The sequence below is a fragment of the Columba livia genome, chromosome 2 (genome assembly GCF_036013475.1).
Source record: "Columba livia isolate bColLiv1 breed racing homer chromosome 2, bColLiv1.pat.W.v2, whole genome shotgun sequence".
Classification (NCBI taxonomy): domain Eukaryota; kingdom Metazoa; phylum Chordata; class Aves; order Columbiformes; family Columbidae; genus Columba; species Columba livia.
Genome location: NC_088603.1, coordinates 163,124,699 through 163,152,188, shown reverse-complemented (window position 1 = coordinate 163,152,188; position 27,490 = coordinate 163,124,699). Strand labels below are relative to the sequence as shown.

The 27,490-nt window shown below is 62.7% G+C and overlaps 1 protein-coding gene across 3 annotated transcripts in view; it reads right to left on the bottom strand.

Moving 5' to 3' along the window:
* NRBP2 (nuclear receptor binding protein 2) overlaps window positions 1-27,490 on the bottom strand; it is a 47,347-nt gene that overhangs the window by 3,830 nt on the left and 16,027 nt on the right. For 2 of the 3 annotated variants that reach the window (XM_065054777.1, XM_065054778.1), the window contains 16 exons: window positions 19,314-19,436; window positions 18,298-18,399; window positions 17,986-18,075; window positions 16,258-16,298; window positions 16,089-16,183; window positions 14,923-14,946; window positions 13,822-13,905; window positions 12,679-12,734; window positions 10,681-10,776; window positions 8,962-9,094; window positions 7,768-7,870; window positions 7,598-7,648; window positions 6,931-7,066; window positions 3,818-3,871; window positions 3,320-3,383; window positions 2,053-2,108 (listed from right to left, as the gene is read on the bottom strand). In XM_065054777.1, the coding sequence (XP_064910849.1) occupies window positions 2,053-2,108; window positions 3,320-3,383; window positions 3,818-3,871; window positions 6,931-7,066; window positions 7,598-7,648; window positions 7,768-7,870; window positions 8,962-9,094; window positions 10,681-10,776; window positions 12,679-12,734; window positions 13,822-13,905; window positions 14,923-14,946; window positions 16,089-16,183; window positions 16,258-16,298; window positions 17,986-18,075; window positions 18,298-18,399; window positions 19,314-19,436 (1,308 nt within the window). The remainder of the gene's footprint in view (window positions 1-2,052; window positions 2,109-3,319; window positions 3,384-3,817; window positions 3,872-6,930; window positions 7,067-7,597; window positions 7,649-7,767; window positions 7,871-8,961; window positions 9,095-10,680; window positions 10,777-12,678; window positions 12,735-13,821; window positions 13,906-14,922; window positions 14,947-16,088; window positions 16,184-16,257; window positions 16,299-17,985; window positions 18,076-18,297; window positions 18,400-19,313; window positions 19,437-27,490) is intronic. The other variant, XM_065054779.1, reaches the window with a different exon arrangement.

Here is a 27,490-nt window from a genome sequence, read left to right as displayed (position 1 = left end):
CGTGCTCACCATGCTCACCGTGCTCACCGTGCTCACCGTGCTCACCATGTTCACCATGTTCACCGTGCTCACCATGCTCACCATGCTCACCATGCTCACCATGCTCACCGTGCTCACCATGCTCACCGTGCTCACACACTCACCACACTCACCGTGCTCACCACGCTCACCATGCTCACCACGCTCACCACGCTCACCGTGCTCACCGTGCTCACCGTGCTCACTGTGCTCACACACTCACCGTGCTCACCGTGCTCACCGTGCTCACCGTGCTCACCATGCTCACCATGCTCACCGTGCTCACCGTGCTCACCACGCTCACCGTGCTCACCATGCTCACCATGTTCACCATGCTCACCGTGCTCACCATGCTCACCATGCTCACCGTGCTCACCACGCTCACCGTGCTCACCGTGCTCACCGTGCTCACCACGCTCACCACGCTCACCGTGCTCACCATGCTCACCATGTTCACCATGCTCACCGTGCTCACCATGCTCACCATGCTCACCGTGCTCACCGTGCTCACCATGCTCACCATGCTCACCGTGCTCACCACGCTCACCATGCTCACCGTGCTCACCGTGCTCACCGTGCTCACCGTGCTCACCATGCTCACCGTGCTCACCATGCTCACCGTGCTCACCGTGCTCACCGTGCTCACCGTGCTCACCGTGCTCACCATGCTCACCGTGCTCACCATGTTCACCATGTTCACCGTGCTCACCATGCTCACCATGCTCACCATGCTCACCATGCTCACCGTGCTCACCATGCTCACCGTGCTCACACACTCACCACACTCACCGTGCTCACCACGCTCACCATGCTCACCACGCTCACCACGCTCACCGTGCTCACCGTGCTCACCGTGCTCACCGTGCTCACCATGCTCACCGTGCTCACCGTGCTCACCACGCTCACCGTGCTCACCACGCTCACCATGCTCACCATGCTCACCATGCTCACCATGCTCACCGTGCTCACCGTGCTCACTGTGCTCACACACTCACCGTGCTCACCGTGCTCACCGTGCTCACCGTGCTCACCATGCTCACCATGCTCACCGTGCTCACCGTGCTCACCACGCTCACCGTGCTCACCATGCTCACCATGTTCACCATGCTCACCGTGCTCACCATGCTCACCATGCTCACCGTGCTCACCACGCTCACCGTGCTCACCGTGCTCACCGTGCTCACCACGCTCACCGTGCTCACCGTGCTCACCGTGCTCACCGTGCTCACCATGCTCACCGTGCTCACCATGCTCACCATGCTCACCGTGCTCACCGTGCTCACCGTGCTCACCATGCTCACCATGCTCACCATGCTCACCATGCTCACCATGCTCACCATGCTCACCACGCTCACCGTGCTCACCATGCTCACCATGCTCACCATGCTCACCACGCTCACCGTGCTCACCATGCTCACCATGCTCACCGTGCTCACACGCTCACACACTCACACACTTGCAACGCTCACCACGCTCAGATGCTCACCATGCTCACACACTCACACACTCACAGGCTCACACCCTTGCCACGCTCACAGGCTCACACACTTGCCACGCTCACACGCTCTCACGCTCACCGCTCACAGGCTCACACCCTTGCCACGCTCACACGCTCTCACGCTCACACACTCACAGGCTCACACACTTGCCACGCTCACACGCTCACACACTCACAGGCTCACACACTTGCCACGCTCACACGCTCTCACGCTCACACACTCACAGGCTCACACCCTTGCCACACTCACACGCTCTCACGCTCACCGCGCTCACTGCACTCCCGAGGAGGAGGAAGGAGGGTCTGAAGGTACTTCCTTCCCGGTCCCTCTCAAGAGTTTCTCGCTCAGCCAAGCTGACCCCTCCTTGTCTAACGTCAGCATCCAGAAGGAGGAATTCTCCAAAACTTTGCCTACAGCCCCAAAATGCCTATCTCGTACAAATTTGGTTGTTTGGGGACAAAATTTGCTGTTTGGGGACAGTGCCCGGCAGCGCCATGCACACGCAGCCGAGGAGGGGCGGCAGGCTCCAGCTCACCTCGTGGATGAATCCGTAGTGCACCAGCTCCGTGGCCAGGTCCTTGGAGTTGTCAGCTGCAGAGACAAGGGATGCTGAGAACACGGACGTCCGTCCACCCCCTGGTTCCTGCCCGCCAGCGTCCCGTCCCAACGCGCAGCACACCGCGCTGCGTGTCACCCGCTTTGGGGACACGCTGCCTGCTTTGGGGTGGCTGATTGCTAAGTGATCCTGGGGCAAACAGCAGAGAGGGGCAAGACGGGAGCTGAACGGGGCCGCAACGAGCTCCTGTCCCAAGTGCACAAAGCGCAGCAGTCTGGGCAGCTTGGAGGTGTTTCTGGTGTCTGGCTCGGTGGGCACTGCCTGCAGGCGGGAAACACAGGAGCCGGTGGAGCAACAACTCCCCAGCGTTCATTTCCAGGCTCTATGTGTTAGTTTTGGGTGTCGGGCAGTCAGGGGACTCAGGGCCAGGGGGCTCCTGCGTGTTTTAGGCAGGAGCGTGTGGTGCTGGACGTTATTAGCACAGAGCCACGGGGCTCCCCAGAGAGAGCCTGCTCTGAAAAGAATGGCCAAGGCTGCACCACTGCTGGCAACGAGGGAACGGTCCGCTGGTGTCACCCCAGAACGGCACCGCACGTGTCCCAGGTGACCCACCACGGCCAAACAGTCCACTGGTGTCACCCCAGAACAGCACCGCACGTGTCCCAGGTGACCCACCAAGGCCGAACAGTCCACTGGTGTCACCCCAGAACGGCACCGCATGTGTCCCAGGTGACCCACCAAGGGCGAGCGGTCCACTGGTGTCACCCCAGAACAGCACCGCACGTGTCCCAGGTGACCCACCAAGGCCGAACAGTCCACTGGTGTCACCCCAGAACAGCACCGCATGTGTCCCAGGTGACCCACCAAGGGCGAGCGGTCCACTGGTGTCACCCCAGAACAGCACCGCACGTGTCCCAGGTGACCCACCAAGGGCGAGCGGTCTGCTGGTGTCACCCCAGAACAGCACCACACGTGTCCCAGGTGACCCGCGTCCCCGGTGGCCACCCACTGGCTCCCCGTGCGCACTCCAGCGCCAGCCACCGCCACATGCTGTAAGCGCAGGGACTGAGCAGACACAGCTGGTACCACAAAGATCTCAGGGCTCGGTCTGCTCTCCAGTACCAGGAGGAAAGGAAAGCTGGCTGTACACAAGCTGCGCCTAACACAACCTGAGCCTAACCCCGACCAGGCCGCCACGCAACACTCCTGCATTCACACACAATCGTTGACTGGCGAGGGAACCTACTGGGCAGCAAGTCGTAGCTCAGCTGTCGATGCAGTTTGTCCTCCAGGATGAGCAGAAGCGTGAGCTGCGGAAAGAAGAGAGCGCGCTTTGCAAACAGCAGTTCCTCCGTGAGACAGAAAGGCGCTGACTCCTCCATCAGCGCCAGAACCGCCGGCGCGGTGAGCAGGGGGACGCTGGCAACTGCCGAGATGCCGCGTGTCTGCGGTGGTCTGAGTGTCTGAGAGGAACGTGTCTCAGCAGTTACAGCCAACCTGTGACTGCTGGACTAGAGAGAAGCGGAGTTAAAGGATGTCCAGACAAAGACATCAAGATCTTCCTGCCCTTCAGCCATAGGGGACGGTGGCTTGGTTCTTTGGGCTTCTTTATTGTAAGGGGACAAGAGAGCTTTGGGTACCACAGCGAACTAGCTGAGACCAAACCGTTTCCCCGCCAGACACCAGACGGGAACAGAGGGCAGGTCTGCCCCAGTGCCTCGAGCAGAGCAGAGCTGATACTTACGTGCCACTGGCTCTTGTCTTCGTTCAGCTCCATGTTACATTGCATTTGCACCACCTACAAGAGGCCAAAACCAGCATCAGCCTGGACACCGTCCCTCTGGCTCCTGCGTTACTGCTGCTCTCCACACGACTCAAACTCCTGCTTCAGCCCTCAATTCCCCTGCCAGCCCGACCGTGCCCGCCTGCCCCGTTTCTGGGAGCCGCTGGGCGGAGCAGCTGGGGGTTAGTTGGTTAGTTCAGCCCCGTCTCCAGCTGCAGCCGCCGCCAGGGACCGAGCGCTGGGCAGGGCGCCCTGCGCAAGGTGCTGGGGAAGCTCTACAGCCAGCGTGGATTCCCCTGCTCCGTTTGCCAGGGGCAGGCTGCGCCCCAAAGCTCTGCCCAAACTCTAGGCTCTGTTCTAATATTGTACCCACTCATGGATGACCAATCCTTGAATCAGACAAAAGAGCAAAACTGGAATCCTGAGCATTATTAACATGGCACGTGGATGTTCTTTTGGAAGCCCTGCATTGCACCGCGGGACATTCCAATGTGTGGGATAAATGGGTTATGTTACTAATGGGTCAGCTTCAGGTTCCCGTGAAAACGGTCCCCACCAGAAGCTGTGGTGTCTGGGCGAAGGAGATCCAGAAATCCAGGGAGAACATGGAACCGGTCGGCCCAAAACACAGGAAACCCAGCGAGGGGTCAACAGCCTGTTCCACGCGGAGTTTGAGGGGTCTCATTTATATGCCTCCACTTCCAGCTCATGCTCAGAGGCGAGCATGCGCCCATGATCGGAATCACCCGGGTGGGAAGGGACACGAGGAGTGTCAGTCCAGCCGCTGCCAACACCCAGGCAGGCAGTGAATTCAGACCAGGCTGTCTGGAGCTGGTTTGCAGCCTCCAAGGAGATCCCATCACATCTCCGGGCCCCTGGTCCCCTCTTTATCCATCCTCACCATTAAATAAACATGCCTGGGTCCCTATGCCGGCGCCTCGCAGAGCAGAGTCTGCGCCGCAGCTGCACTCCTGTGCCGGCCGGTCCGGCCGCAAGCTTGCAAGAAACCTGCAGAAACTTAGTGCTCCCGAGACTACGAGTCCTTTGTCAGACTGGGTGAGAAACGGGCTGTTGAACGCGTTCTCAGACAGACAGGCTGGCAGAGCTGTCCTCGGGGCACTGGGTGAAACGGCAGGAGACACCAAACGCAGAGGGGAAAAGATGCAACATTTGCATTGCTCTAACGTATCCGATTGATCACCACGGCACTCTCACTAAAAATAAGCACTGGGAAGTATGAACAAAGCATGAGTTGAGGCCCCGAAAGCCGATTCTGAGATACGAATTAACCCCTGCGGATGTGCTCTCTGAAGGGAGGGGAGGCATTGCACAGGATCTGCAGGAGTAAGGATGAGGTTTAGCCCTACGTGCCATTTCTGACATCAGTTCAACGCAAGTGTGAAACTGCACTCACGCCGTCCACGTCCACGGTACCACCCAGACGGTGCCACAGGTGATTAGCGGTAACGACCAGAAGGGTCATTACAGGGCAATGCCCGCCCAGGGAAACACTGGGTACAAAAGGGGATTTTCAGAAAGGGAGGTGCACGCAGCGCGACGAGCTCCTCTGCTCCCAACGCCAACGGCAGCTCGGGACAGGGGCCGTGGTGAGACGTGCCGTGCCGGCGCGATGCCCCGGTGGTGCTGGCCAACAGCCGTGCGCCATACACGTGCCAGCAAAGGACAAATGGCAGCTCCTGCCCCGGGGGGGCCCTGGCTGGCAGGAGCGCTGTGCTGGCTCTGCTGGGGCGCTTGGGGGCGATGGGGACAGCGGGACACGAGCAAGGCACGGACACCAGCAGCGTCCTGGGGCACAGCCAGCACGTCCAGGGAGATCAGCACTGCCCTCCGTTCAGTGCTTGTTAAACTACATCCGGATACTGCATCTCATTTTGGGCCCCACACAAGACAGACATTGACAAACTGGAGCACCGGCATCAGGACGGTCCTGGGCTGGAGCGCCTGTGCGCTGGGAAGAGCCCGGGAGCGCTGCAGTCTGCGCTGGGGCGGCCTCACCCGCAGCATTCACTGTGTGCGGGGCTGGGGACACCGGATAAAGGAGATAAAGCTGCTGGAGAGTGTCCGGAGGAGGGACATGGAGCTGGTGCAGGGTCTGGAGATGGAGCCGTGTGAGCAGCGGCTGCAGTCCCTGGTTTGCTCAGCTGGAGCAGAGCAGACTGAGCGCAGAGCTCATGGGCTGCAGGTTCCTCAGCAGGAGCAGGAGGGGCAGGCTGAGCTCTGCTCGGTGACAGTGACAGAGCCAGGGAACGGCAGGAGCTGTGCCGGGGGGGTCCGTGGGACATGAGGAAAAGGTTCTTCCCCAGAGGTGCTGGACACTGAACAGGCTCCCCAGGGAGGGGTCACGGCCCAACCTGACAGTGTTCAACAAGAGACTGGACACCGTCCTCAGACACACGGGGTGACCTGTGGGGTGTCCTGAGCAGGGACAGGAGCTGGAACCGATGGTCCTGTGGGTCCTGCCAGCTCAGGACACTGTGGTTCTGTGAACAGGGAGGCCTCTGGGGTGCGATGGCAGCTCCCGCACCCTGAGAGGCCGCACTGCTCCATGAGGGGTCACACCATGGGGTCGAAAGGCTTCACTTCTGCTCAATCCCCTCATGTTGTGTCGTCCTTCCCTGCCCGCCTGCCTGGCACCCTCCCCTCCCCGGGTCCATAAACCCCTTGCAATGACGCTCCTGCTCGCGGCTCCAGCGCTGGGGCGTGCGGTGCCCGGCAGAGCAGGGCCTGATCCCGCTGGCACCTCGGCCACGGCACAGTCGGTGCCAAATGTGCCGGGATTTCACACCCACGCCCCGCACCGAGGCGCAGGACAGGCCGCGCCACAGACCCGCATGCGGCGGGGAATGCAGAGCCACAGAACGGGGAAAATGGGGCTACTCCAGGAGGTCTCGTGTGAAATGGGTCTCCCCAGGTGTAGCCACCGTCCCGGGGTAGCTCTCGCCCGGGCTGGAGTTTGGCGCATGGCCCAAGGGAGGGGCATTCCTGCCGTGTTGGGAACAGACACCAACACCTGCTGCCAGGGAGCGTCTGTCCCCGCCTCGACCTGGCCTTACCTTCCTGGTCTCCACATCGAAGGGCTCCGGGGTGGGCGTCTTGGCTTTCTGCGGGTCCTCCTGGGGCTGGGAGAGCACGCGCGGGAGGGCGTGGGGTCTGGAAACGGCGAAGTTCATCAGGGGATAAATCCCGTTCCTGGTACAGACACAGAGGGAGCAGGAACAGCTGAGGCCGCAGTCACACCCGGCTGGCAGCGCGGGGAGGGGGCGGCCGTGGAGCCGCCCTGGCCCTGGGACACCGCAGAGCGACCGCACGGCCAGCGCTGCTGTGTGACCGGGACACGCCACACGCTGCAGTGCCCGGTTCCTGCAGTGCCCGGCTCCACGCTGCAGCACCCAGCTCCGTGCTGCAGCACCCAGCTCCGTGCTGCAGCACCCAGCTCCTGCAGCACCCAGCTCCACGCTGCAGCACCCGGCTCCTGCAGCACCCAGCTCCACGCTGTAGCACCCGGCTCCATGCTGCAGCACCCGGCTCCGCACTGCAGCACCCGGCTCTGTGCTGCAGCACCCGGCTCCGCACTGCAGCACCCGGCTCCGCACTGCAGCACCCAGCTCTGCGCTGCAGCACCCGGCTCCTGCAGCACCCGGCTCCACGCTGCCTGCGGAGCTGCGGGCACAGAAACACCGGGGCCCAGCGCGGGGTCAGCCAGCAGCACCTTCAACCCACCTGACGTCTTCTAAGAACTTGTCGAGTTCAAGGAAGGAGACCTCTGAGTACCTGGGGAGAGACGGGCCGGTGAGCGGGGGGCGGCAGAGCGGTGTGAGGGGCTCCGGGGGCCCCAGGCTGGACGCGCGTCCTGGACTCACGGCCACGAAAAGTCCCCCACTAATCCTCACCTCCACTGGGCTCCGGGCCGACCCTCTCGCCGTATCTCTGCCATCACCATGTTCAGGTCCAGCTCCTTTATCTTCTCCTCCACCACATTCTCTGGCATCAGATCTAGGGCAAAGGCAGAAGGGGCTGTGAGCGGGGAGGGTCTGGGACACGGGCTCTGCAGCGCCCGCCCCAGGGCCGGGCTGTGAACCTTCCTCCCAGGCTCTTCCACATCCCAGCGCAGCGGGGCAGCCCTAGAGCTCGACGGGGCAGCCCTAGAGCTCGGCGGGGCAGCCCTAGAGCTCAGTGGGGCAGCCCTAGAGCTCAGCGGGGCAGCCCTAGAGCTTGACAGGGCAGCCCTAGAGCTCAGTGGGGCAGCCCTAGAGCTCAGTGGGGCAGCCCTAGAGCTCGACGGGGCAGCCCTAGAGCTCAGTGGGGCAGCCCTAGAGCTCAGTGGGGCAGCCCTAGAGCTTGACAGGGCAGCCCTAGAGCTCAGTGGGGCAGCCCTAGAGCTCAGCAGGGCAGCCCTAGAGCTCGACGGGGCAGCCCTAGAGCTTAGTGGGGCAGCCCTAGAGCTTGACGGGGCAGCCCTAGAGATCGACGGGGCAGCCCTAGAGCTCGGCGGGGCAGCCCTAGAGCTCAGCGGGGCAGCCCTAGAGCTCGGCGGGGCAGCCCTAGAGCCCGATGGAGCAGCCCTAGAGCTTGACGGGGCAGCCCTAGAGCTCAGTGGGGCAGCCCTAGAGCTTGACGGGGCAGCCCTAGAGCTCAGTGGGGCAGCCCTAGAGCTCGACGGGGCAGCCCTAAAGCTCGGCGGGGCAGCCCTAGAGCTCGACGGGGCAGCCCTAGAGCTCGGCGGGGCAGCCCTAGAGCTCGACGGGGCAGCCCTAGAGCTCAGTGGGGCAGCCCTAGAGCTCGGCGGGGCAGCCCTAGAGCTCAGTGGGGCAGCCCTAGAGCTTGACAGGGCAGCCATAGAGCTCAGCAGGGCAGCCCTACAGCACGACGGGGCAGCCCTAGAGCTCAGTGGGGCAGCCCTAGAGCTCGACGGGGCAGCCCTAGAGCCCGATGGAGCAGCCCTAGAGCTCGACGGGGCAGCCCTAGAGCCCGATGGAGCAGCCCTAGAGCTCAACGGGGCAGCCCTAGAGCTCAGTGGGGCAGCCCTAGAGCTCTACAGGGCAGCCCTAGAGCTCGGCGGGGCCGGTGGGCTCACGGTCACTCACACTGGTTGTTGATGAAGCAGTGTGCCGCCAACAGCTTGAGGGAATGGACCTCGAAGAGCACGCGGTGGAAGAGCAGGTTGTTGGCTGTCGGTCGCTTGTCGGGGTTGAGCGTCAAGCACGACAGAATGAACTCCTGAGGGTGCAAGATGAGGCGTAAGCTGGAGGCAAAGCAGGACATTCATTCCCCAGCTCCGTCCCCAGCGCTGCCAGCCCCGGCTCCATCACGCTCGCCAGGGCAGCCCCGGGAGGGCACGGAGCACCCGACCCAAGGGAGGCAGCCGCGCTCGGGGCCAACAGGGGCTGTCGGGACCCGCGGGACCTCTGCTCCTCCGGCCAGCAAGGGGGTGCAACGCAAGCCCGGCAAAGGGCTGCGGGAGCAGGCGGGGGGGGCCCGCAGCCAGCCAGGGTGGGCTCTGGGAGCAGCAGCCCACCAGGACAGGAGGTGATAGCGCCCGAGAAAGGGCAGGTTGGACCAGCGGGAGGGACTCCTGGCCACGGCATCCGCCTGTTTCTGCTCGCTGACGGCAGAAACCAGACCCTGCCTCGCCTGTGTGCTCCAGCCTGGGGCCTGTCCCCTGCAGCTGCTCGGGACAGCGTCTGAGCTGGGGCTGGGGCTATTCGGAACAGGTGCAGGGACCAAGCAGCGATCAGGAGATGGAGGACACCCACACAACCCAACCCCTGCTCAGCTACCCCTGAGGCTGTCAGAGGCGAGCAGCAACACCTTCCACCTTCGCTCCTGCTGCTCCACGAGGAAAGCCTGGGGACACCATGCAAACAGGGGGTGATTGCGTCAGAGAGGGGAGGATTCGCCGTGGGAGGCCTGGGGAATTCTGAGATCAAACAAGAGAATCTGCAGAATGCACAAGCTTCTTATGGGGTGTTCTGGAGACTGGCTAAAAGAACGGCAAGGGCAGGGTTGAGGTGGGTCAGAAGGAAAGCGGAGGGGGATGAAGGGGACCAGCTGCCTGTAAGCGCCTTCCTGGTGAGTGCACGTGTCAGGCTGAGCCCTGCGCCTCCTCACCTCGGTCTGTCGTCACTTAGTGGTTCGATTCCTAAGTATCTGCAGTGTGTTTGCTCTGCGTGCAGTGTGAGGTCGCTCCCTATTCCCTGTGAGTGCCTGCGGCCCTCTGGCAGATGTCAGCTGGACCGGCTGGAGGGAGGAGAGCGCGGGAGCAGGTGTGGAACAGACAGATACCGTCTGAGCGACACGGGGGGACCTGTGGGACGGGGCCGGACGCCACGGTGACCTGGGAACGGGATTGCCCTGGGCATCGAGCCCAGCGCAGGATCCGGCTGCTTGTGCTGCCCGTGCCCGTGAACTCGGTGCTGCCTGCTCTGTGTCGAACCATCTGTGGTGGCCACGTGTGTGCGGAGCACACGAGCGTGCACGTGTCCACACACGCACCTACTGGGAATTCTGCTTTAGCACCGGCAGGACTGGCACACAGGGCTGGGGACCAGCCCCTCATGACGACCAGCCCAGGGGTGGGGGAATCCCCACGTCCTTCAGCCCTCCAGCTCCGGCTGCCCTTGGGTTCCCAGCAGGTCGTTGTCCCTGCTCGCCTGCCCCAGCCGCGGTGTGACCTGGAGCAGGCAGGATGCCAGGCTGGCGCTGCCGCTCCAGACACCGGCGAGCGGGAGATGCTCGTGGGCACATTCACGCCCGGGAGGGACGGCTGAGCCTCCCTGTCCCCAGCGCTCGGCGGCTGCGCTCACCCGCATGTTGGGGTCGTCCACAGAGTGCCGTGCTCGCGCGATCGCCTCCTCCGACACCCGCGTGTCCCCGTTGCTCTGGATCTCCAGCACTGCCATCTGGGGAGGAAGGAGTGTGGCCGTGTCAGCCCGTGTCCAAGGCCCAGGACACGTCAGACCATGTCCAGGGCCCAGGACGTGTTTGCCCGTGTCCAGGGCCCAGGACGTGTTTGCCCGTGTCCAGGGCCCAGGACGTGTCAGCCCGTGGCCAAGGCCTGGATGGTCCTGGAGGGCCCCCAGAGGGACATTCCTGGCAGGGCGGCAGCTGAGCCGCTCCTCACGGGACACACGGCCGGGCCAGGCTCCACGTCCGCTGGGCTCCACGTCCGCTGGGCTCCCCAGGGCTCACGTCCCCCGGGTCCCTGCCCTCGGGGCCCGTTTCTTGCCCTCCCGGTGCTCCCGGCTGCTCACAGCCCTGCAGACACGGGAGCTGCTCCCTGGGCACCACACACACGGGGGACAGTGCAGAGCAGGGACAGCGCAGAGCAGGGACAGCACAGAGCAGGGACAGTGCAGAGCAGGGACAGCACAGAGCAGGGACAGCGCAGAGCAGGGACAATGCAGAGCAGGGACAGCACAGAGCAGGGACAATGCAGAGCAGGGACAGCGCAGAGCAGGGACAGTGCAGAGCAGGGACAATGCAGAGCAGGGACAATGCAGAGCAGGGACAGCGCAGAGCAGGGACAGCGCAGAGCAGGGACAATGCAGAGCAGGGACAATGCAGAGCAGGGACAGCGCAGAGCAGGGACAGCGCAGAGCAGGGACAATGCAGAGCAGGGACAATGCAGAGCAGGGACAGCGCAGAGCAGGGACAGCGCAGAGCAGGGACAATGCAGAGCAGGGACAATGCAGAGCAGGGACAATGCAGAGCAGGGACAATGCAGAGCAGGGACAGGACAGAGCAGGGACAATGCAGAGCAGGGACAGCACAGAGCAGGGACAGCACAGAGCAGGGACAGCACAGAGCAGGGACAGTGCAGAGCAGGGACAATGCAGAGCAGGGACAGTGCAGAGCAGGGACAGCACAGAGCAGGGACAATGCAGAGCAGGGACAGCACAGAGCAGGGACAGCACAGAGCAGGGACAATGCAGAGCAGGGACAATGCAGAGCAGGGACAGTGCAGAGCAGGGACAGTGCAGAGCAGGGACAATGCAGAGCAGGGACAATGCAGAGCAGGGACAGCACAGAGCAGGGACAATGCAGAGCAGGGACAATGCAGAGCAGGGACAGTGCAGAGCAGGGACAATGCAGAGCAGGGACAATGCAGAGCAGGGACAATGCAGAGCAGGGACAGCACAGAGCAGGGACAATGCAAAGCAGGGACAATGCAGAGCAGGGACAGCACAGAGCAGGGACAGCACAGAGCAGGGACAGTGCAGAGCAGGGACAATGCAGAGCAGGGACAGCGCAGAGCAGGGACAGCGCAGAGCAGGGACAGCGCAGAGCAGGGACAGTGCAGAGCAGGGACAGCGCAGAGCAGGGACAATGCAGAGCAGGGACAGCGCAGAGCAGGGACAATGCAGAGCAGGGACAGCACAGAGCAGGGACAGTGCAGAGCAGGGACAATGCAGAGCAGGGACAATGCAGAGCAGGGACAGCACAGAGCAGGGACAGCACAGAGCAGGGACAGTGCAGAGCAGGGACAATGCAGAGCAGGGACAGCGCAGAGCAGGGACAGCGCAGAGCAGGGACAGTGCAGAGCAGGGACAGCGCAGAGCAGGGACAATGCAGAGCAGGGACAGCGCAGAGCAGGGACAGTGCAGAGCAGAGACAATGCAGAGCAGGGACAGCGCAGAGCAGGGACAGTGCAGAGCAGGGACAGCGCAGAGCAGGGACAGTGCAGAGCAGGGACAGCACAGAGCAGGGACAGTGCAGAGCAGGGACAATGCATGTCTGGGAAAGCACAAGGAGCTGCCTCGGGATGCTCCCCGGCCCCGCGGCCGCAGCGTCCTGCTCCGTACCTCCAGCGCACACATCCCGAAGGAGAAGATGTCCACAGCCGTCCCGTCAGCCTTCTCTGCAAAACCACCCGAACAGGTCAGGCCAGGAGTGCGGGGCACCCCCCGCTCGTTACGGGGACGCAGACCCCCGTGCCCAGCACTCAGCCCTGCCCGTGCCTGCCTTCCCCCCGCCAGCACATTGTCTCGAAGTTCTCTGCACAAACCTTTCCCACTTTTTCCCCGTCAAATTTGCCCCACAATAGTCAAGATCACAGTATCACAGTATCCCAGTATCACAGTATCCCAGTATCACAGTATGTTTGGGGTTGGAAGGGCCCTCAAAGCTCATCCAGTGCAATCCCCCCATGGAGCAGGAACACCCAGCTGAGGTGACACAGGAAGGTGTCCAGGGGGTTGGAATGTCTGCACAGAAGGAGACTCCACAACCCCCTGGGCAGCCTGGGCCAGGCTCTGCCACCCTCACCGGGAACAAGTTTCTGCTCAAGTTTAAGTGGAACCTCCTGTGTTCCAGCTTGATCCCATTACCCCTTGTCCTATCATTGTTTGCCACCGAGAAGAGCCTGGCTCCATCCTCATGGCACTCACCCTTTATATATTTATAACCATTAATAAGGTCCCTCCTCAGTCTCCTCTTCTCCAGACTAATGAGCCCCAGCTCCCTCAGCCTTTCTTATAAGGGAGATGCTCCACTCCCTCCAGCATCTTTGTTGCCCTGTGCTGGACTCTCTCCAGCAGTTCCCTGTCCTGCTGGAACTGAGCGGAATCACATCCTGAGCTTTCAGAGGGCACCAGGATTCTCCACTCCCTTTTCCCAGTGTTGTAACACTCTACGCGCTTGTGGGTGTTCCTGACCAGGCGCTGGCCTTTCCGGAGCTCCGTGTGGCCGTGCCGAGATCCTGCTCTACCAGCAATGGTCATGCCCAGCCCGCTCCCACGCAGGCGCGGGTGTTTTCCCCACGTGCATAGCTCTGCACTAACCAACGCTAAATTCTGCCTACAGCGTTATCGCAGTCATTCACGATCACAAGATCTCTGTGACTCATGGCCAGCAGCTTCAGCTGTGAATGCACTGAAAATCCCTGTTGCTGCAAGCGCCCCGCGCCCGCACCGCGCACAGGACCCGGCACACAGACCCCCACTCACGGCCGTACTCCGGGGGAAAGAAATGCAGGTTGCGGAGCTCTTCCCTCTCGATGCGGATGGGGCTGCGCAAGTCGTCCGGGAGGGCTGCGGTGGGGAGGAGGAACGCTTTGCATGGAGCCCTGCATGGAGCTCTGCATGGAGCTCTGCATGGAGCTGTACATGGAGCCCTGCATGGTGCTCTTCATGGTGCTCTGCATGGAGCTCTGCATGGAGCCCTGCATGGAGCCCTGCATGGTGCTCTGCATGGAGCCCTGCATGGAGCCCTGCATGGAGCTGTGCATGGAGCCCTGCATGGAGCCCTGCATGGTGCTCTGCATGGAGCCCTGCATGGTGCTCTGCATGGTGCTCTGCATGGAGCCCTGCATGGAGCCCTGCATGGAGCTCTGCATGGTGCTCTGCATGGAGCTCTGCATGGAGCGCTGCATGGAGCCCTGCATGGAGCTGTGCATGGAGCCCTGCATGGAGCCCTGCATGGAGCCCTGCATGGTGCCCTGCATGGAGCCCTGCATGGAGCCCTGCATGGAGCTCTGCATGGAGCCCTGCATGGAGCCCTGCATGGAGCCCTGCATGGAGCCCTGCATGGTGCTCTGCATGGAGCCCTGCATGGAGCCCTGCATGGAGCTCTGCATGGTGCTCTGCATGGAGCTCTGCATGGAGCCCTGCATGGAGCCCTGCATGGAGCCCTGCATGGAGCTCTGCATGGAGCTGTACATGGAGCCCTGCATGGAGCTCTGCATGGAGCCCTGCATGGAGCCCTGCATGGAGCTCTGCATGGAGCCCTGCATGGAGCCGTGCATGGAGCCCTGCATGGAGCTGTGCATGGAGCTGTGCATGGAGCCCTGCATGGAGCCCTGCATAGAGCTCTGCATTGAGCTCTGCTGCGCTGCTTCCCAGGGCTGGGAGCACAGACCGGGCCTCCGGGGTCACGGGCTCTCTGTGTGTCCCCTGTCCCTGCAGAGCACCCGGGGGGCTGCCCCGGGGACCCCTCTGCCCCCAGGATGGAACAGCAGGGCACAGAGGGGTCAGCTCCGCTGTGCCGCGGTGCCTCAGGCCGCAGGGGAGGGACGGGTGTGCGGGGACAGGTGGCAGAGGGACACTCACCGTTCGCAAACACCCTGTGCCAGACTGCACCGGTGCCGAGCCGAAGGGACGAGCGAGCGGGCGTGGAGCAGGGGACACAAAAGAAGAGAAGGTAACACAGAATCACAGACGCGTTGGGTTGCAGGAGCTCTGCAGATTCCCAGCCCCACCTGCTCACACAGGGTCACGCAGCAGATCACACAGGGTCACACAGCAGATCACACAGGATCATGTCTGGGTTTGAATGTCCCAGAGCAGGAGACTCCACTCCTGCTCTGGGCAGCCTGGGACAGGCTCTGGCACCTCCCAGCAAACAAGTTTCTGCTCATGTTCACATGGAGCCTCCTGTGTCTCAGTCTGTGGCCGTTGCCCCTCACCCTGGCGTTGGGCACCACTGAACAGAGTCTGGTCCATCCTCTGACACCCACCCTGACATACTCATCCATTGATCAGATCCCTCTCAGCTTCTCCAGCTGAGCAGCCCCAGCTCCCTCAGTCTCCTCAGCACAAAGATGCTTCAGCCCCCTGATCATCTCTGTAACTCCAAGCCTTGCACGGGTGACCCCTGCAGGATCTGCAGCTTTCGCCTCTTCTGCCCCCCAACCCCATCCCCGTGTCTATCACAGTATCACAGTATCACAGTATCACAGTATGTTTGGGATGGAAGGGCCCTCAAAGCTCATCCAGTGCAATCCCCCATGGAGCAGGAACACCCAGATGAGGTGACACAGGAAGGTGTCCAGGCGGGTTGGAATGTCTGCACAGAAGGAGACTCCACAACCCCCTGGGCAGCCTGGGCCAGGCTCTGCCACCCTCACCCCAACAAGTTTCTTCTCAAATTTAAGTGGAGCCTCTTGTGTTCCAGCTTGATCCCATTACCCCTTGTCCTATCATTGTTTGCCACCAAGAAGAGCCTGGCTCCATCCTTGTGGCACTCACCCTTTATATATTTGTAAACATTAATAAGGTCACCCCTCAGTGTCCTCTTGTCCAGCTCCAGAGCCCCAGCTCCCTCAGCCTTTCCTCACACGGGAGATGCTCCACTCCCTCCAGCATCTTGGTGGCTGCGCTGGACTCTCTCCAGCAGTTCCCTGTCCTGCTGGAGCTGAGGGGCCACAACTGTCCCCCAGCCCCTCCCCCCGCTGCCTCCTCCGCAGCGCCCGGCCCGCGGGGCTGCCGTGTCCTACCTGAGCCGATCTTGATGAGCCCGTTGTGCTGGATGAAGATGGTGTCGCTGGTGAGGTTGCCGTGGATGATGGGGGGCTCGCAGGAGTGCAGGAAGCTGGGGACACAGAGCGCGCTGAGCGCGGGCCCCGCGCCCGGCCCCGGGAGGACGGGGACGGCGATGGAGCTCACCTGAGAGCGGACAGGATCTGCGTGCACCAGCGCTTCCAGGCCTAGGGCAGAGACCAGAGCGCCCGTCAGAGCCACCTGCACCGGCTCGTTCCCACCGCAGTGACCGGGAATGCGTCCCACCAGCCCTGCCCTGTCACACACACTGTCCCACTGACCAACCGTCTCCCTTCCGACCCCGCGCAAAGAGCAGCATCAAAGCTGAGAACTCATCCTGGACGGTAGACAGAGCTCCCCGCGCCCCAAACGCCGGTGGGAGCAAGGACAGACACACCGCAATGGAGCATGGACAGACACACCGCAGCGCAGCACAGACAGACACACCGCAGGGGAGCACGGACAGACACACCACAATGGAGCACGGACAGACACACCGCAGCACAGCACAGACAGACACACCGCAGTGGAGCATGGACAGACACACCACAATGGAGCACGGACAGACACACCGCAGCACAGCACAGACAGACACACCGCAGCGCAGCACGGACAGACACACTGCAGCACAGCACGGACAGACACACTGCAGTGGAGCATGGACAGACACACCACAATGGAGCACGGACAGACACACCGCAATGGAGCACGGACAGACACACCACAATGGAGCACGGACAGACACACCGCAATGGAGCATGGACAGACACACCACAATGGAGCACGGACAGACACACCGCAATGGAGCATGGACAGACACACCACAATGGAGCACGGACAGACACACCACAATGGAGCACGGACAGACACACCGCAATGGAGCATGGACAGACACACCGCAGCACAGCACGGACAGACACACCACAATGGAGCATGGACAGACACACCGCAGGGGAGCACGGACAGACACACCACAATGGAGCATGGACAGACACACCGCAGCGGAGCATGGACAGACACACCACAATGGAGCATGGACAGACACACCGCAGGGGAGCACGGACAGACACACCACAATGGAGCATGGACAGACACACCGCAGGGGAGCACGGACAGACACACCACAATGGAGCATGGACAGACACACCACAATGGAGCATGGACAGACACACCGCAGTGCAGCACGGACAGACACCGCATGGCAGGGGCAGAGCCAGCTGCGGCTGTGGTCCGTGCGGTCGGTTTGCTGTGTACAGCACCAGCGAGCCTGTGCTGGCGGCGCCCAGCTGCTGGTGTGGTGCTGAGCTCAGGCTCAGGACCCCCAGCACCGTCACCCTGCCCCTCAGGCACAGCTCAGACCTGCCCGCAAAACCCTTCAGCAGACCCAGAGCGGGTGGGCTCGCGTGGGACACGGCTCCTACGGGCAAATGGTGACCAGCCACAAGCCACTGTCCCTTGTTGAAGGTGGTGGGGACATCACACGTGCATCACACGGCAGCAACCTGCACCATGCAGCAGCGTCCTGCACCATGCAGCAGGGTCCTGAACTGTGCAGCAGGGTCCTGCACCATGCAGCAGTGTCCTGCATCACATGGTAGCAACCTGCACCATGCAGCAGTGTCCTGCACCGTGCAGCAGGGTCCTGCACCGTGCAGCAGGGTCCTGCACCATGCAGCAGTGTCCTGCACCGTGCAGCAGCGTCCTGCACCATGCAGCAGTGTCCTGCACCGTGCAGCAGGGTCCTGCACTGTGCAGCAGGGTCCTGCACCATGCAGCAGCGTCCTGCACCATGCAGCAGCGTCCTGCATCACGCAGATCTGCCCCCTCCACCCTCTGCCTGCCCCCAGAACCCACCCTGGCATTCATGGCCTTGTGGTTTTTCTTGGTTTTCTTCAGGAACTGTTTCAGGCTCCCCGAGGACACGTACTCTGTGATGAAGATGACCTGGAGGGAAGAGGCGTCAGCTCCCGCAGAGCCAGCGGAGCAGCCCGCGGGACGCAGGGTCCGTGCACGGGTGACAGTGGCAGCCGGCAGCAGCGCCCGGGGAAGGGAGGGACGGGGTGTCGGGGAGCAGGGTGAGCAGCAGAGCTGGGATCCCCCGGCTCCAGCACCCCCGCTCCCCAGCCTGGGACAGCCGGACACTTCGTGTCCCCGGGTTCTCCCTACCCGCGCCTTCGAGTCCTTCACGTCCAGCCAGTACTTGTGAAGCTTCACGATGTTGGGGTGATCCACAAGCACCAGCTGCTCAAACATGGTCTTGATCTTCTCCTGTGGGCACAGAGACAACAGGTGAGGTGAAGCAGCACTGGCACAGTGACCGGCACTGCCGCAGGGACCGGTACTGCCAGAGGGACTGCCACTGCCGCAGGGACCGGTGCTGCCACAGGGACAGGTGCTGCTGCAGGGACCGGTGCTGCTGCAGGGACCGGCACTGCTGCAGGGACCGGTGCAGCTGCAGGGACTGGTGCTGCTGCAGGGACCGGCACTGCTGCAGGGACCGGTGCTGCTGCAGGGACCAGTGCAGCTGCAGGGACCGGTGCAGCTGCAGGGACTGGTGCTGCTGCAGGGACCGGCACTGCTGCAGGGACCGGTGCTGCTGCAGGGACCAGTGCAGCTGCAGGGACCGGTGCAGCTGCAGGGACCGGCACTGCTGCAGGGACCGGTGCTGCTGCAGGGACCAGTGCAGCTGCAGGGACCGGTGCAGCTGCAGGGACCGGTGCAGCTGCAGGGACCGGCACTGCTGCAGGGACCGGCACTGCTGCAGGGATTGGTGCTGCTGCAGGGACCAGCACTGCTGCAGGGACTGGTGCAGCTGCAGGGACCGGCACTGCTGCAGGGACCGGCACTGCTGCAGGGATTGGTGCTGCTGCAGGGACCAGTGCAGCTGCAGGGACTGGTGCTGCAGGGACCGGTGCTGCAGGGACCGGTGCTGCTGCAGGGACTGGTGCTGCAGGGACCGGTGCTGCAGGGACCAGTGCTGCTGCAGGGACTGGTGCTGCAGGGACCAGTGCAGCTGCAGAGACTGGTGCAGCTGCAGGGACCGGTGCTGCAGGGACCAGTGCAGCTGCAGAGACTGGTGCAGCTGCAGGGACCGGTGCTGCAGGGACCGGTGCTGCTGGACCGGAGGGTGCATTGGGTGTCCCAGGGGAGGTGGGCACGGACCCCCAGGGAGGGGGTCTCACCTCGTGTGCTTTAAAGGCCTTCTTGTCGGTGAAGAGCAGCTCGTTCCACACCACCTCCACGCCCTCCTCGGTGTCCATGGCCAGGAAGGTGCTCTGGATGCCCGGCATGTTGCCCTGGTTCACCTGCAAGGCACGGGGAGGGTGAGACGGCCCGGCCCATGGCTCCTGGCCCCACCGGCACGGGGAACGCGCTACGGGGACATGGCGGTCACTGCCGCCGCTCCTGCCCACGGCTCCAGCGCAGGGTGGTGCAGCGAGCCCCGGCGCAGCGAGTCTGCCTGCCCGGCCCAGCAGCGGTGCCGCTTCTCCAGGACACAAGGGCATGGGGAGCCAGCGATCCCGAGCAGGTCCCGTGCCAGCCCCAGCGAGAAGCTGGCGGTGACAGTCACCTGCACCCCGCTCCTGCACACGGGTGGGACCCCAACGTGGACCCCACCTCCCAGCAGCCACGGGGGAGCAAAACACCCGTGGCTGCTGGTCACACTCACGCTGGACAGGGCAAATGAGAAGGTCCAGACAAAACGAAGCTGTAACATCATCTCTTTTCACATCCCAAGGAGCCTGGGGGCAGCCCCTGGTGATTTCCCATCCCTGCAGGGGTGATTTCCCATGCCAGCGGTCACGGAGCTGTGTCCAGCACCCCACGGAGAGCAGCTCTGCAGACATCACCCCTGTGGGCCACATCCAGCCCAGGCCCCGCCGCAGCAGCCCCGTCCCTGTGCTGGGCTCTGCCGACCCTGCCGCGAGGGCAGCACCACATTTCGGGTCCCCAGGCCAGCCTGGACTGCCAGACCCTGGCTCCAGCCCAGGTAAAACCTGCTCAAAAGGCACCTGGTTCTGGCCGGGGCTCAACAGCCCGGAGACCCCCCCACCCCAGGACCTGTTATGTTCCACTCTGCCTCTGCCCTGGGCCCTGCGCAGCCGCTGCCCTCGCTCCTCCCTGCGGGGAGCAGCCCCCGACCTGCCCCTTCCCTGCTCCAGCGGCCTGGGGACAGCACGGGGACAGCAGGGGAACAGCCTGGGGACAGCAGGAGAACAGCCTGGGGGCAGCACGGGGACAGCAGGGGAACAGCCTGGGGACAGCATGGGGACAGCACGGGGAACAGCCTGGGGACAGCAGGGGAACAGCCTGGGGACAGCATGGGGACAGCAGGGGAACAACCTGGGGACAGCAGGGGAACAGCCTGGGGACAGCAGGGGAACAGCCTGGGGACACTGTGGGGTGGGAACAGGCACGTGTCCCCCTCCAGCCCCGTGGCTCGGTGGAGCCGCTGGCAGCCAGATGAAGAGCCGGATTGTTCTGCGGGCCGGTGCGCAGCATCCCACGGCGCGGGGCAGCTGTGGGCGCAGGCGCGGGCGCGCAGCACCCCGGCTCATTAGCGGGGCACAGACGGGCAGCTCGTGGCCCAGTTCCTGCTGCGGACACACAAAGCACCTCTGTTCCTTGTTCTCGGCGCTCGCAGGCTCCACGTGCTTCGCACAAAGCCCAGTGCGGACAGCCGGCGATGCGGCCAGCTGGCTTCCCCAGCAAGTCCCGCAGCTCCCAGTGCCCCGGTGCAAACACAGCCAGCGCTGGAGCACCCGGCACGGGCGCTGCCGGGGGAGCGGCTGCCGGGCGAGCGGCTGCCGGGGCTCAGCCCTCACCCCGATGCCTCCAGCGCACACACTGTGAACCCCAAGCCGTGGTCCTGCCAGAGAGGCTGACGCTGCTGGTGTGGCAGCCTTGGTGGGCTGCAGCAGGACGGACCACCCGGCCCGGGGAACAGCGGCCGCGGCAGCAGCGCGCGGCAGCCGCGCCAGGCTGGGCAGGGCCGGGGGGCTGCGCCTGGAGGGAGGGGGCTGGACGAGCACCCAGCACCACGGGGGTCTGCTGGTCACAGGGCACCCATCATCACGGGGGGCTGCAGAATGAGCACCTGTGCACCACGGGGGTCTGCAGGGTGAGCACCCGTCACCACGGGGGTCTGCAGGGTGAGCACCTGTCACCACGGAGGTCTGCAGAATGAGCACCTGTGCACCACGGGGGTCTGCATGGTGAGCACGCGTCACCACGGGGGTCTGCAGGGTGAGCACGCGTCACCACGGGGGTCTGCAGGGTGAGCACCCGTCACCACGGGGGTCTGCAGGGTGAGCACCCATCACCACGGGGGTCTGCAGAATGAGCACCTGTGCACCACAGGGGTCTGCAGGGTGAGCACCCATCACCACGGGGGTCTGCTGGTCACAGGGCACCCGTGCGCCACCCCTGTCTGTGCCATGCCACCCCTGTCCCTGTGCAATGCCACCCCTGTCTGTGCAATGCCACCTCCTGTCTGTGCAATTCCACCCCTGTCTGTGCAATGCCACCCCTGTCTGTGCAATGCCACCCCTGTCCCTGTGCGATGCCACCCCTGTCCCTGTGCGATGCCACCCCTGTCTGTGCAATGCCACCCCTGTCTGTGCAATGCCACCCCTGTCCCTGTGCAATGCCACCTCCTGTCTGTGCAATGCCACCCCTGTCTGTGCAATGCCACCTCCTGTCTGTGCAATTCCACCCCTGTCTGTGCAATGCCACCCCTGTCTGTGCAATGCCACCCCTGTCCCTGTGCGATGCCACCCCTGTCCCTGTGCGATGCCACCCCTGTCTGTGCAATGCCACCCCTGTCTGTGCAATGCCACCCCTGTCTGTGCAATGCCACCCCTGTCCCTGTGCAATGCCACCTCCTGTCTGTGCAATGCCACCTCCTGTCTGTGCAATGCCACCCCTGTCTGTGCAATGCCACCCCTGTCCCTGTGCAATGCCACCCCTGTCTGTGCAATGCCACCCCTGTCCCTGTGCAATGCCACCCCTGTCTGTGCAATGCCACCCCTGTCCCTGTGCAATGCCACCTCCTGTCTGTGCAATGCCACCCCTGTCCCTGTGCAATGCCACCCCTGTCCCTGTGCAATGCCACCTCCTGTCTGTGCAATGCCACCTCCTGTCTGTGCAATGCCACCTCTGTCTGTGCAATGCCACCCCTGTCCCTGTGCCATGCCACCCCTGTCTGTGCAATGCCACCCCTGTCTGTGCAATGCCACCCCTGTCCCTGTGCAATGCCACCTCCTGTCTCTGTGCAATGCCACCCCTGTCCCTGTGCAATGCCACCCTTGTCTGTGCAATGCCACCCCTGTCTGTGTAATGCCACCTCTGTCTGTGCAATGCCACCTCCTGTCTGTGCAATTCCACCCCTGTCCCTGTGCAATGCCACCCCTGTCCCTGGCAATGTCACCCCTGTCCCTGTGCAATGCCACCCCTGTCCCTGTGCAATGCCACCTCCTGTCTGTGCAATGCCACCCCTGTCTGTGCAATGCCACCCCTGTCCCTGGCAATGTCACCCCTGTCCCTGTGCAATGCCACCCCTGTCTGTGCAATGCCACCCCTGTCCCTGTGCAATGCCACCCCTGTCCCTGTGCAATGCCACCTCTGTCTGTGCAATGCCACCTCCTGTCTGTGCAATGCCATCCCTGTCTGTGCAATGCCACCCCTGTCCCTGTGCAATGCCACCTCCTGTCTGTGCAATGCCACCCCTGTCTGTGCAATGCCACCCCTGTCTGTGCAATGCCACCCCTGTCCCTGTGCAATGCCACCTCCTGTCTGTGCAATGCCACCTCTGTCTGTGCAATGCCACCTCCTGTCTGTGCAATGCCACCTCTGTCTGTGCAATGCCACCCCTGTCCCTGTGCAATGCCACCCCTGTCCCTGTGCAATGCCACCTCCTGTCTGTGCAATGCCACCTCTGTCTGTGCAATGCCACCCCTGTCCCTGTGCAATGCCACCTCTGTCTGTGCCATGCCACCCCTGTCCCTGTGCAATGCCACCTCCTGTCTGTGCAATGCCACCCCTGTCTGTGCAATGCCACCTCTGTCTGTGCAATGCCACCTCCTGTCTGTGTAATGCCACCCCTGTCTGTGCAATGCCACCTCTGTCTGTGCAATGCCACCCCTGTCCCTGTGCAATGCCACCTCTGTCTGTGCCATGCCACCCCTGTCCCTGTGCAATGCCACCTCCTGTCTGTGCAATGCCACCCCTGTCTGTGCAATGCCACCTCCTGTCTGTGCAATGCCACCTCTGTCTGTGCAATGCCACCTCCTGTCTGTGCAATGCCACCTCTGTCTGTGCCATGCCACCCCTGTCCCTCTGCAATGCCACCTCCTGTCTCTGTGCAATGCCACCCCTGTCTGTGCAATGCCACCTCTGTCTGTGCAATGCCACCCCTGTCCCTGTGCAATGCCACCCCTGTCCCTGTGCCATGCCACCTCTGTCTGTGCCATGCCACCCCTGTCTCTGTGCAATGCCACCCCTGTCTGTGCAATGCCACCCCTGTCTGTGCAATGCCACCTCTGTCTGTGCAATGCCACCTCTGTCTGTGCAATGCCACCCCTGTCCCTGTGCAATGCCACCTCCTGTCTGTGCCATGCCACCCCTGTCTGTGCAATGCCACCCCTGTCTGTGCAATGCCACCTCCTGTCTGTGCAATGCCACCTCTGTCTGTGCCATGCCACCCCTGTCCCTGTGCAATGCCACCTCCTGTCTGTGCAATGCCACCCCTGTCTGTGCAATGCCACCTCCTGTCTGTGCAATGCCACCTCTGTCTGTGCAATGCCACCTCCTGTCTGTGCAATGCCACCTCTGTCTGTGCAATGCCACCCCTGTCTGTGCAATGCCACCCCTGTCCCTCTGCAATGCCACCTCCTGTCTCTGTGCAATGCCACCCCTGTCTGTGCAATGCCACCTCTGTCTGTGCAATGCCACCCCTGTCCCTGTGCAATGCCACCCCTGTCTGTGCAATGCCACCCCTGTCTGTGCAATGCCACCCCTGTCCCTGTGCAATGCCACCTCCTGTCTGTGCAATGCCACCCCTGTCTGTGCAATGCCACCTCCTGTCTGTGCAATGCCACCTCTGTCTGTGCAATGCCACCTCCTGTCTGTGCAATGCCACCTCTGTCTGTGCCATGCCACCCCTGTCCCTCTGCAATGCCACCTCCTGTCTCTGTGCAATGCCACCCCTGTCTGTGCAATGCCACCTCTGTCTGTGCAATGCCACCCCTGTCCCTGTGCAATGCCACCCCTGTCCCTGTGCCATGCCACCTCTGTCTGTGCCATGCCACCCCTGTCTCTGTGCAATGCCACCCCTGTCTGTGCAATGCCACCCCTGTCTGTGCAATGCCACCTCTGTCTGTGCAATGCCACCCCTGTCCCTGTGCAATGCCACCTCCTGTCTGTGCCATGCCACCCCTGTCTGTGCAATGCCACCCCTGTCTGTGCAATGCCACCTCCTGTCTGTGCAATGCCACCTCTGTCTGTGCCATGCCACCCCTGTCCCTGTGCAATGCCACCTCCTGTCTGTGCAATGCCACCCCTGTCTGTGCAATGCCACCTCCTGTCTGTGCAATGCCACCTCTGTCTGTGCAATGCCACCTCCTGTCTGTGCAATGCCACCTCTGTCTGTGCAATGCCACCCCTGTCTGTGCAATGCCACCCCTGTCCCTCTGCAATGCCACCTCCTGTCTCTGTGCAATGCCACCCCTGTCTGTGCAATGCCACCTCTGTCTGTGCAATGCCACCCCTGTCCCTGTGCAATGCCACCCCTGTCCCTGTGCCATGCCACCTCTGTCTGTGCCATGCCACCCCTGTCTCTGTGCAATGCCACCCCTGTCTGTGCAATGCCACCCCTGTCTGTGCAATGCCACCTCTGTCTGTGCAATGCCACCCCTGTCCCTGTGCCATGCCACCTCTGTCTGTGCCATGCCACCCCTGTCTGTGCAATGCCACCTCTGTCTGTGCAATGCCACCCCTGTCCCTGTGCCATGCCACCTCTGTCTGTGCCATGCCACCCCTGTCTGTGCAATGCCACCCCTGTCTCTGTGCAATGCCACCCCTGTCTGTGCAATTCCACCCCTGCCTGTGCAATGCCACCTCCTGTCTGTGCAATGCCACCCCTGTCTGTGCAATGCCACCTCTGTCTGTGCAATGCCACCCCTGTCTGTGCAATGCCACCTCCTGTCTGTGCAATGCCACCTCTGTCTGTGCCATGCCACCCCTGTCCCTCTGCAATGCCACCTCCTGTCTGTGCAATGCCACCCCTGTCTGTGCAATGCCACCCCTGTCCCTGTGCAATGCCACCTCCTGTCTCTGTGCAATGCCACCCCTGTCTGTGCAATGCCACCTCCTGTCTGTGCAATGCCACCCCTGTCTGTGCAATGCCACCTCCTGTCTGTGCAATGCCACCCCTGTCCCTGTGCAATGCCACCCCTGTCTGTGCAATGCCACCCCTGTCCCTGTGCAATGCCACCTCCTGTCTGTGCAATGCCACCTCCTGTCTGTGCAATGCCACCCCTGTCCCTGTGCAATGCCACCCCTGTCTGTGCAATGCCACCCCTGTCTGTGCAATGCCACCCCTGTCCCTGTGCAATGCCACCTCCTGTCTCTGTGCAATGCCACCTCTGTCTGTGCAATGCCACCCCTGTCTGTGCAATGCCACCCCTGTCTGTGCAATGCCACCTCTGTCTGTGCAATGCCACCCCTGTCTGTGCAATGCCACCTCCTGTCTGTGCAATGCCACCTCTGTCTGTGCAATGCCACCCCTGTCTGTGCAATGCCACCTCCTGTCTGTGCAATGCCACCCCTGTCTGTGCAATTCCACCCCTGTCTGTGCAATGCCACCTCCTGTCTCTGTGCAATGCCACCCCTGTCTGTGCAATGCCACCTCCTGTCTGTGCAATGCCACCTCTGTCTGTGCAATGCCACCCCTGTCTGTGCAATGCCACCCCTGTCCCTGTGCCATGCCACCCCTGTCTGTGCAATGCCACCCCTGTCTGTGCAATGCCACCTCCTGTCTGTGCAATGCCACCTCTGTCTGTGCAATGCCACCCCTGTCTGTGCAATGCCACCTCCTGTCTGTGCAATGCCACCCCTGTCTGTGCAATGCCACCTCCTGTCTGTGCAATGCCACCTCCTGTCTGTGCAATGCCACCCCTGTCTGTGCAATGCCACCTCCTGTCTCTGTGCAATGCCACCCCTGTCTGTGCAATGCCACCTCCTGTCTGTGCAATGCCACCCCTGTCCCTGTGCAATGCCACCCCTGTCTGTGCAATGCCACCTCCTGTCTGTGCAATGCCACCCCTGTCCCTGTGCAATGCCACCCCTGTCTGTGCAATGCCACCCCTGTCTGTGCAATGCCACCCCTGTCCCTGTGCAATGCCACCTCCTGTCTGTGCAATGCCACCTCCTGTCTGTGCAATGCCACCCCTGTCCCTGTGCCATGCCACCCCTGTCTGTGCAATGCCACCCCTGTCTGTGCAATGCCACCCCTGTCCCTGTGCAATGCCACCTCCTGTCTGTGCAATGCCACCCCTGTCTGTGCAATGCCACCTCCTGTCTGTGCAATGCCACCCCTGTCCCTGTGCAATGCCACCCCTGTCCCTGCCCAATGCCACCAGCAGCCCGGGTGAATCGGACCGGCCGCCGGGGGTGCCCCAGAGCAGGAGTGCAGCGCCGCCCCCCTGCCACAGCCCCGGCTCTGAACAGCCCGACCTCGGAGCCCGGTGAGATGCGGTGCTTTGTGCTGCGGACAGAGGATCTGCTGGTGTCCGGCGGCTCCAGCGCGCGGTGAGGAGCGTCAGACCGGCCTGCGGGAGGAACGCGCCTGTTCCCTGCGGACACCAACATGCTCAGTCTTGTGCTGAATGGCAGTAAAGCTCGTACTGAACGGCATGCACCCCGAGCTCCGAGGCCGCAGAAATACATTACTGCTGCGTTACGATCAGAGGTGACTGGAGACAAAGGGAACCGGCCACAGGTCCTGGATGGCTCCAGCCGTGGGTTCCCGGCAGCTCCGCGTGCGAGGACGCGGCACCGCGTGGGACGGGCACAGCTCCAGGGCCGGACGGGCAGACGCTCCGCTCAGCTCTTCCAGAAAGGCCTTGGCAGGCCCGAGCCAGCCCGCACCGGTCGCTGGGGATGTAAGCGGAGCTTTACCAAAGATCAGATTGCACCTTACAATAAAGCGCTCCCTTTTGAGCTTTGCACGTCAACAAGAACTGAACCAGCCCATGGAAAGAGGCTCCGTGCTACAGCTCCGCGCCGGGCGGAGCAGCTGCCAGACGAGGCGGCAGAGCAGGGAATGGGCATTAAGACGCAGGCTGAGAATAAGGACAAG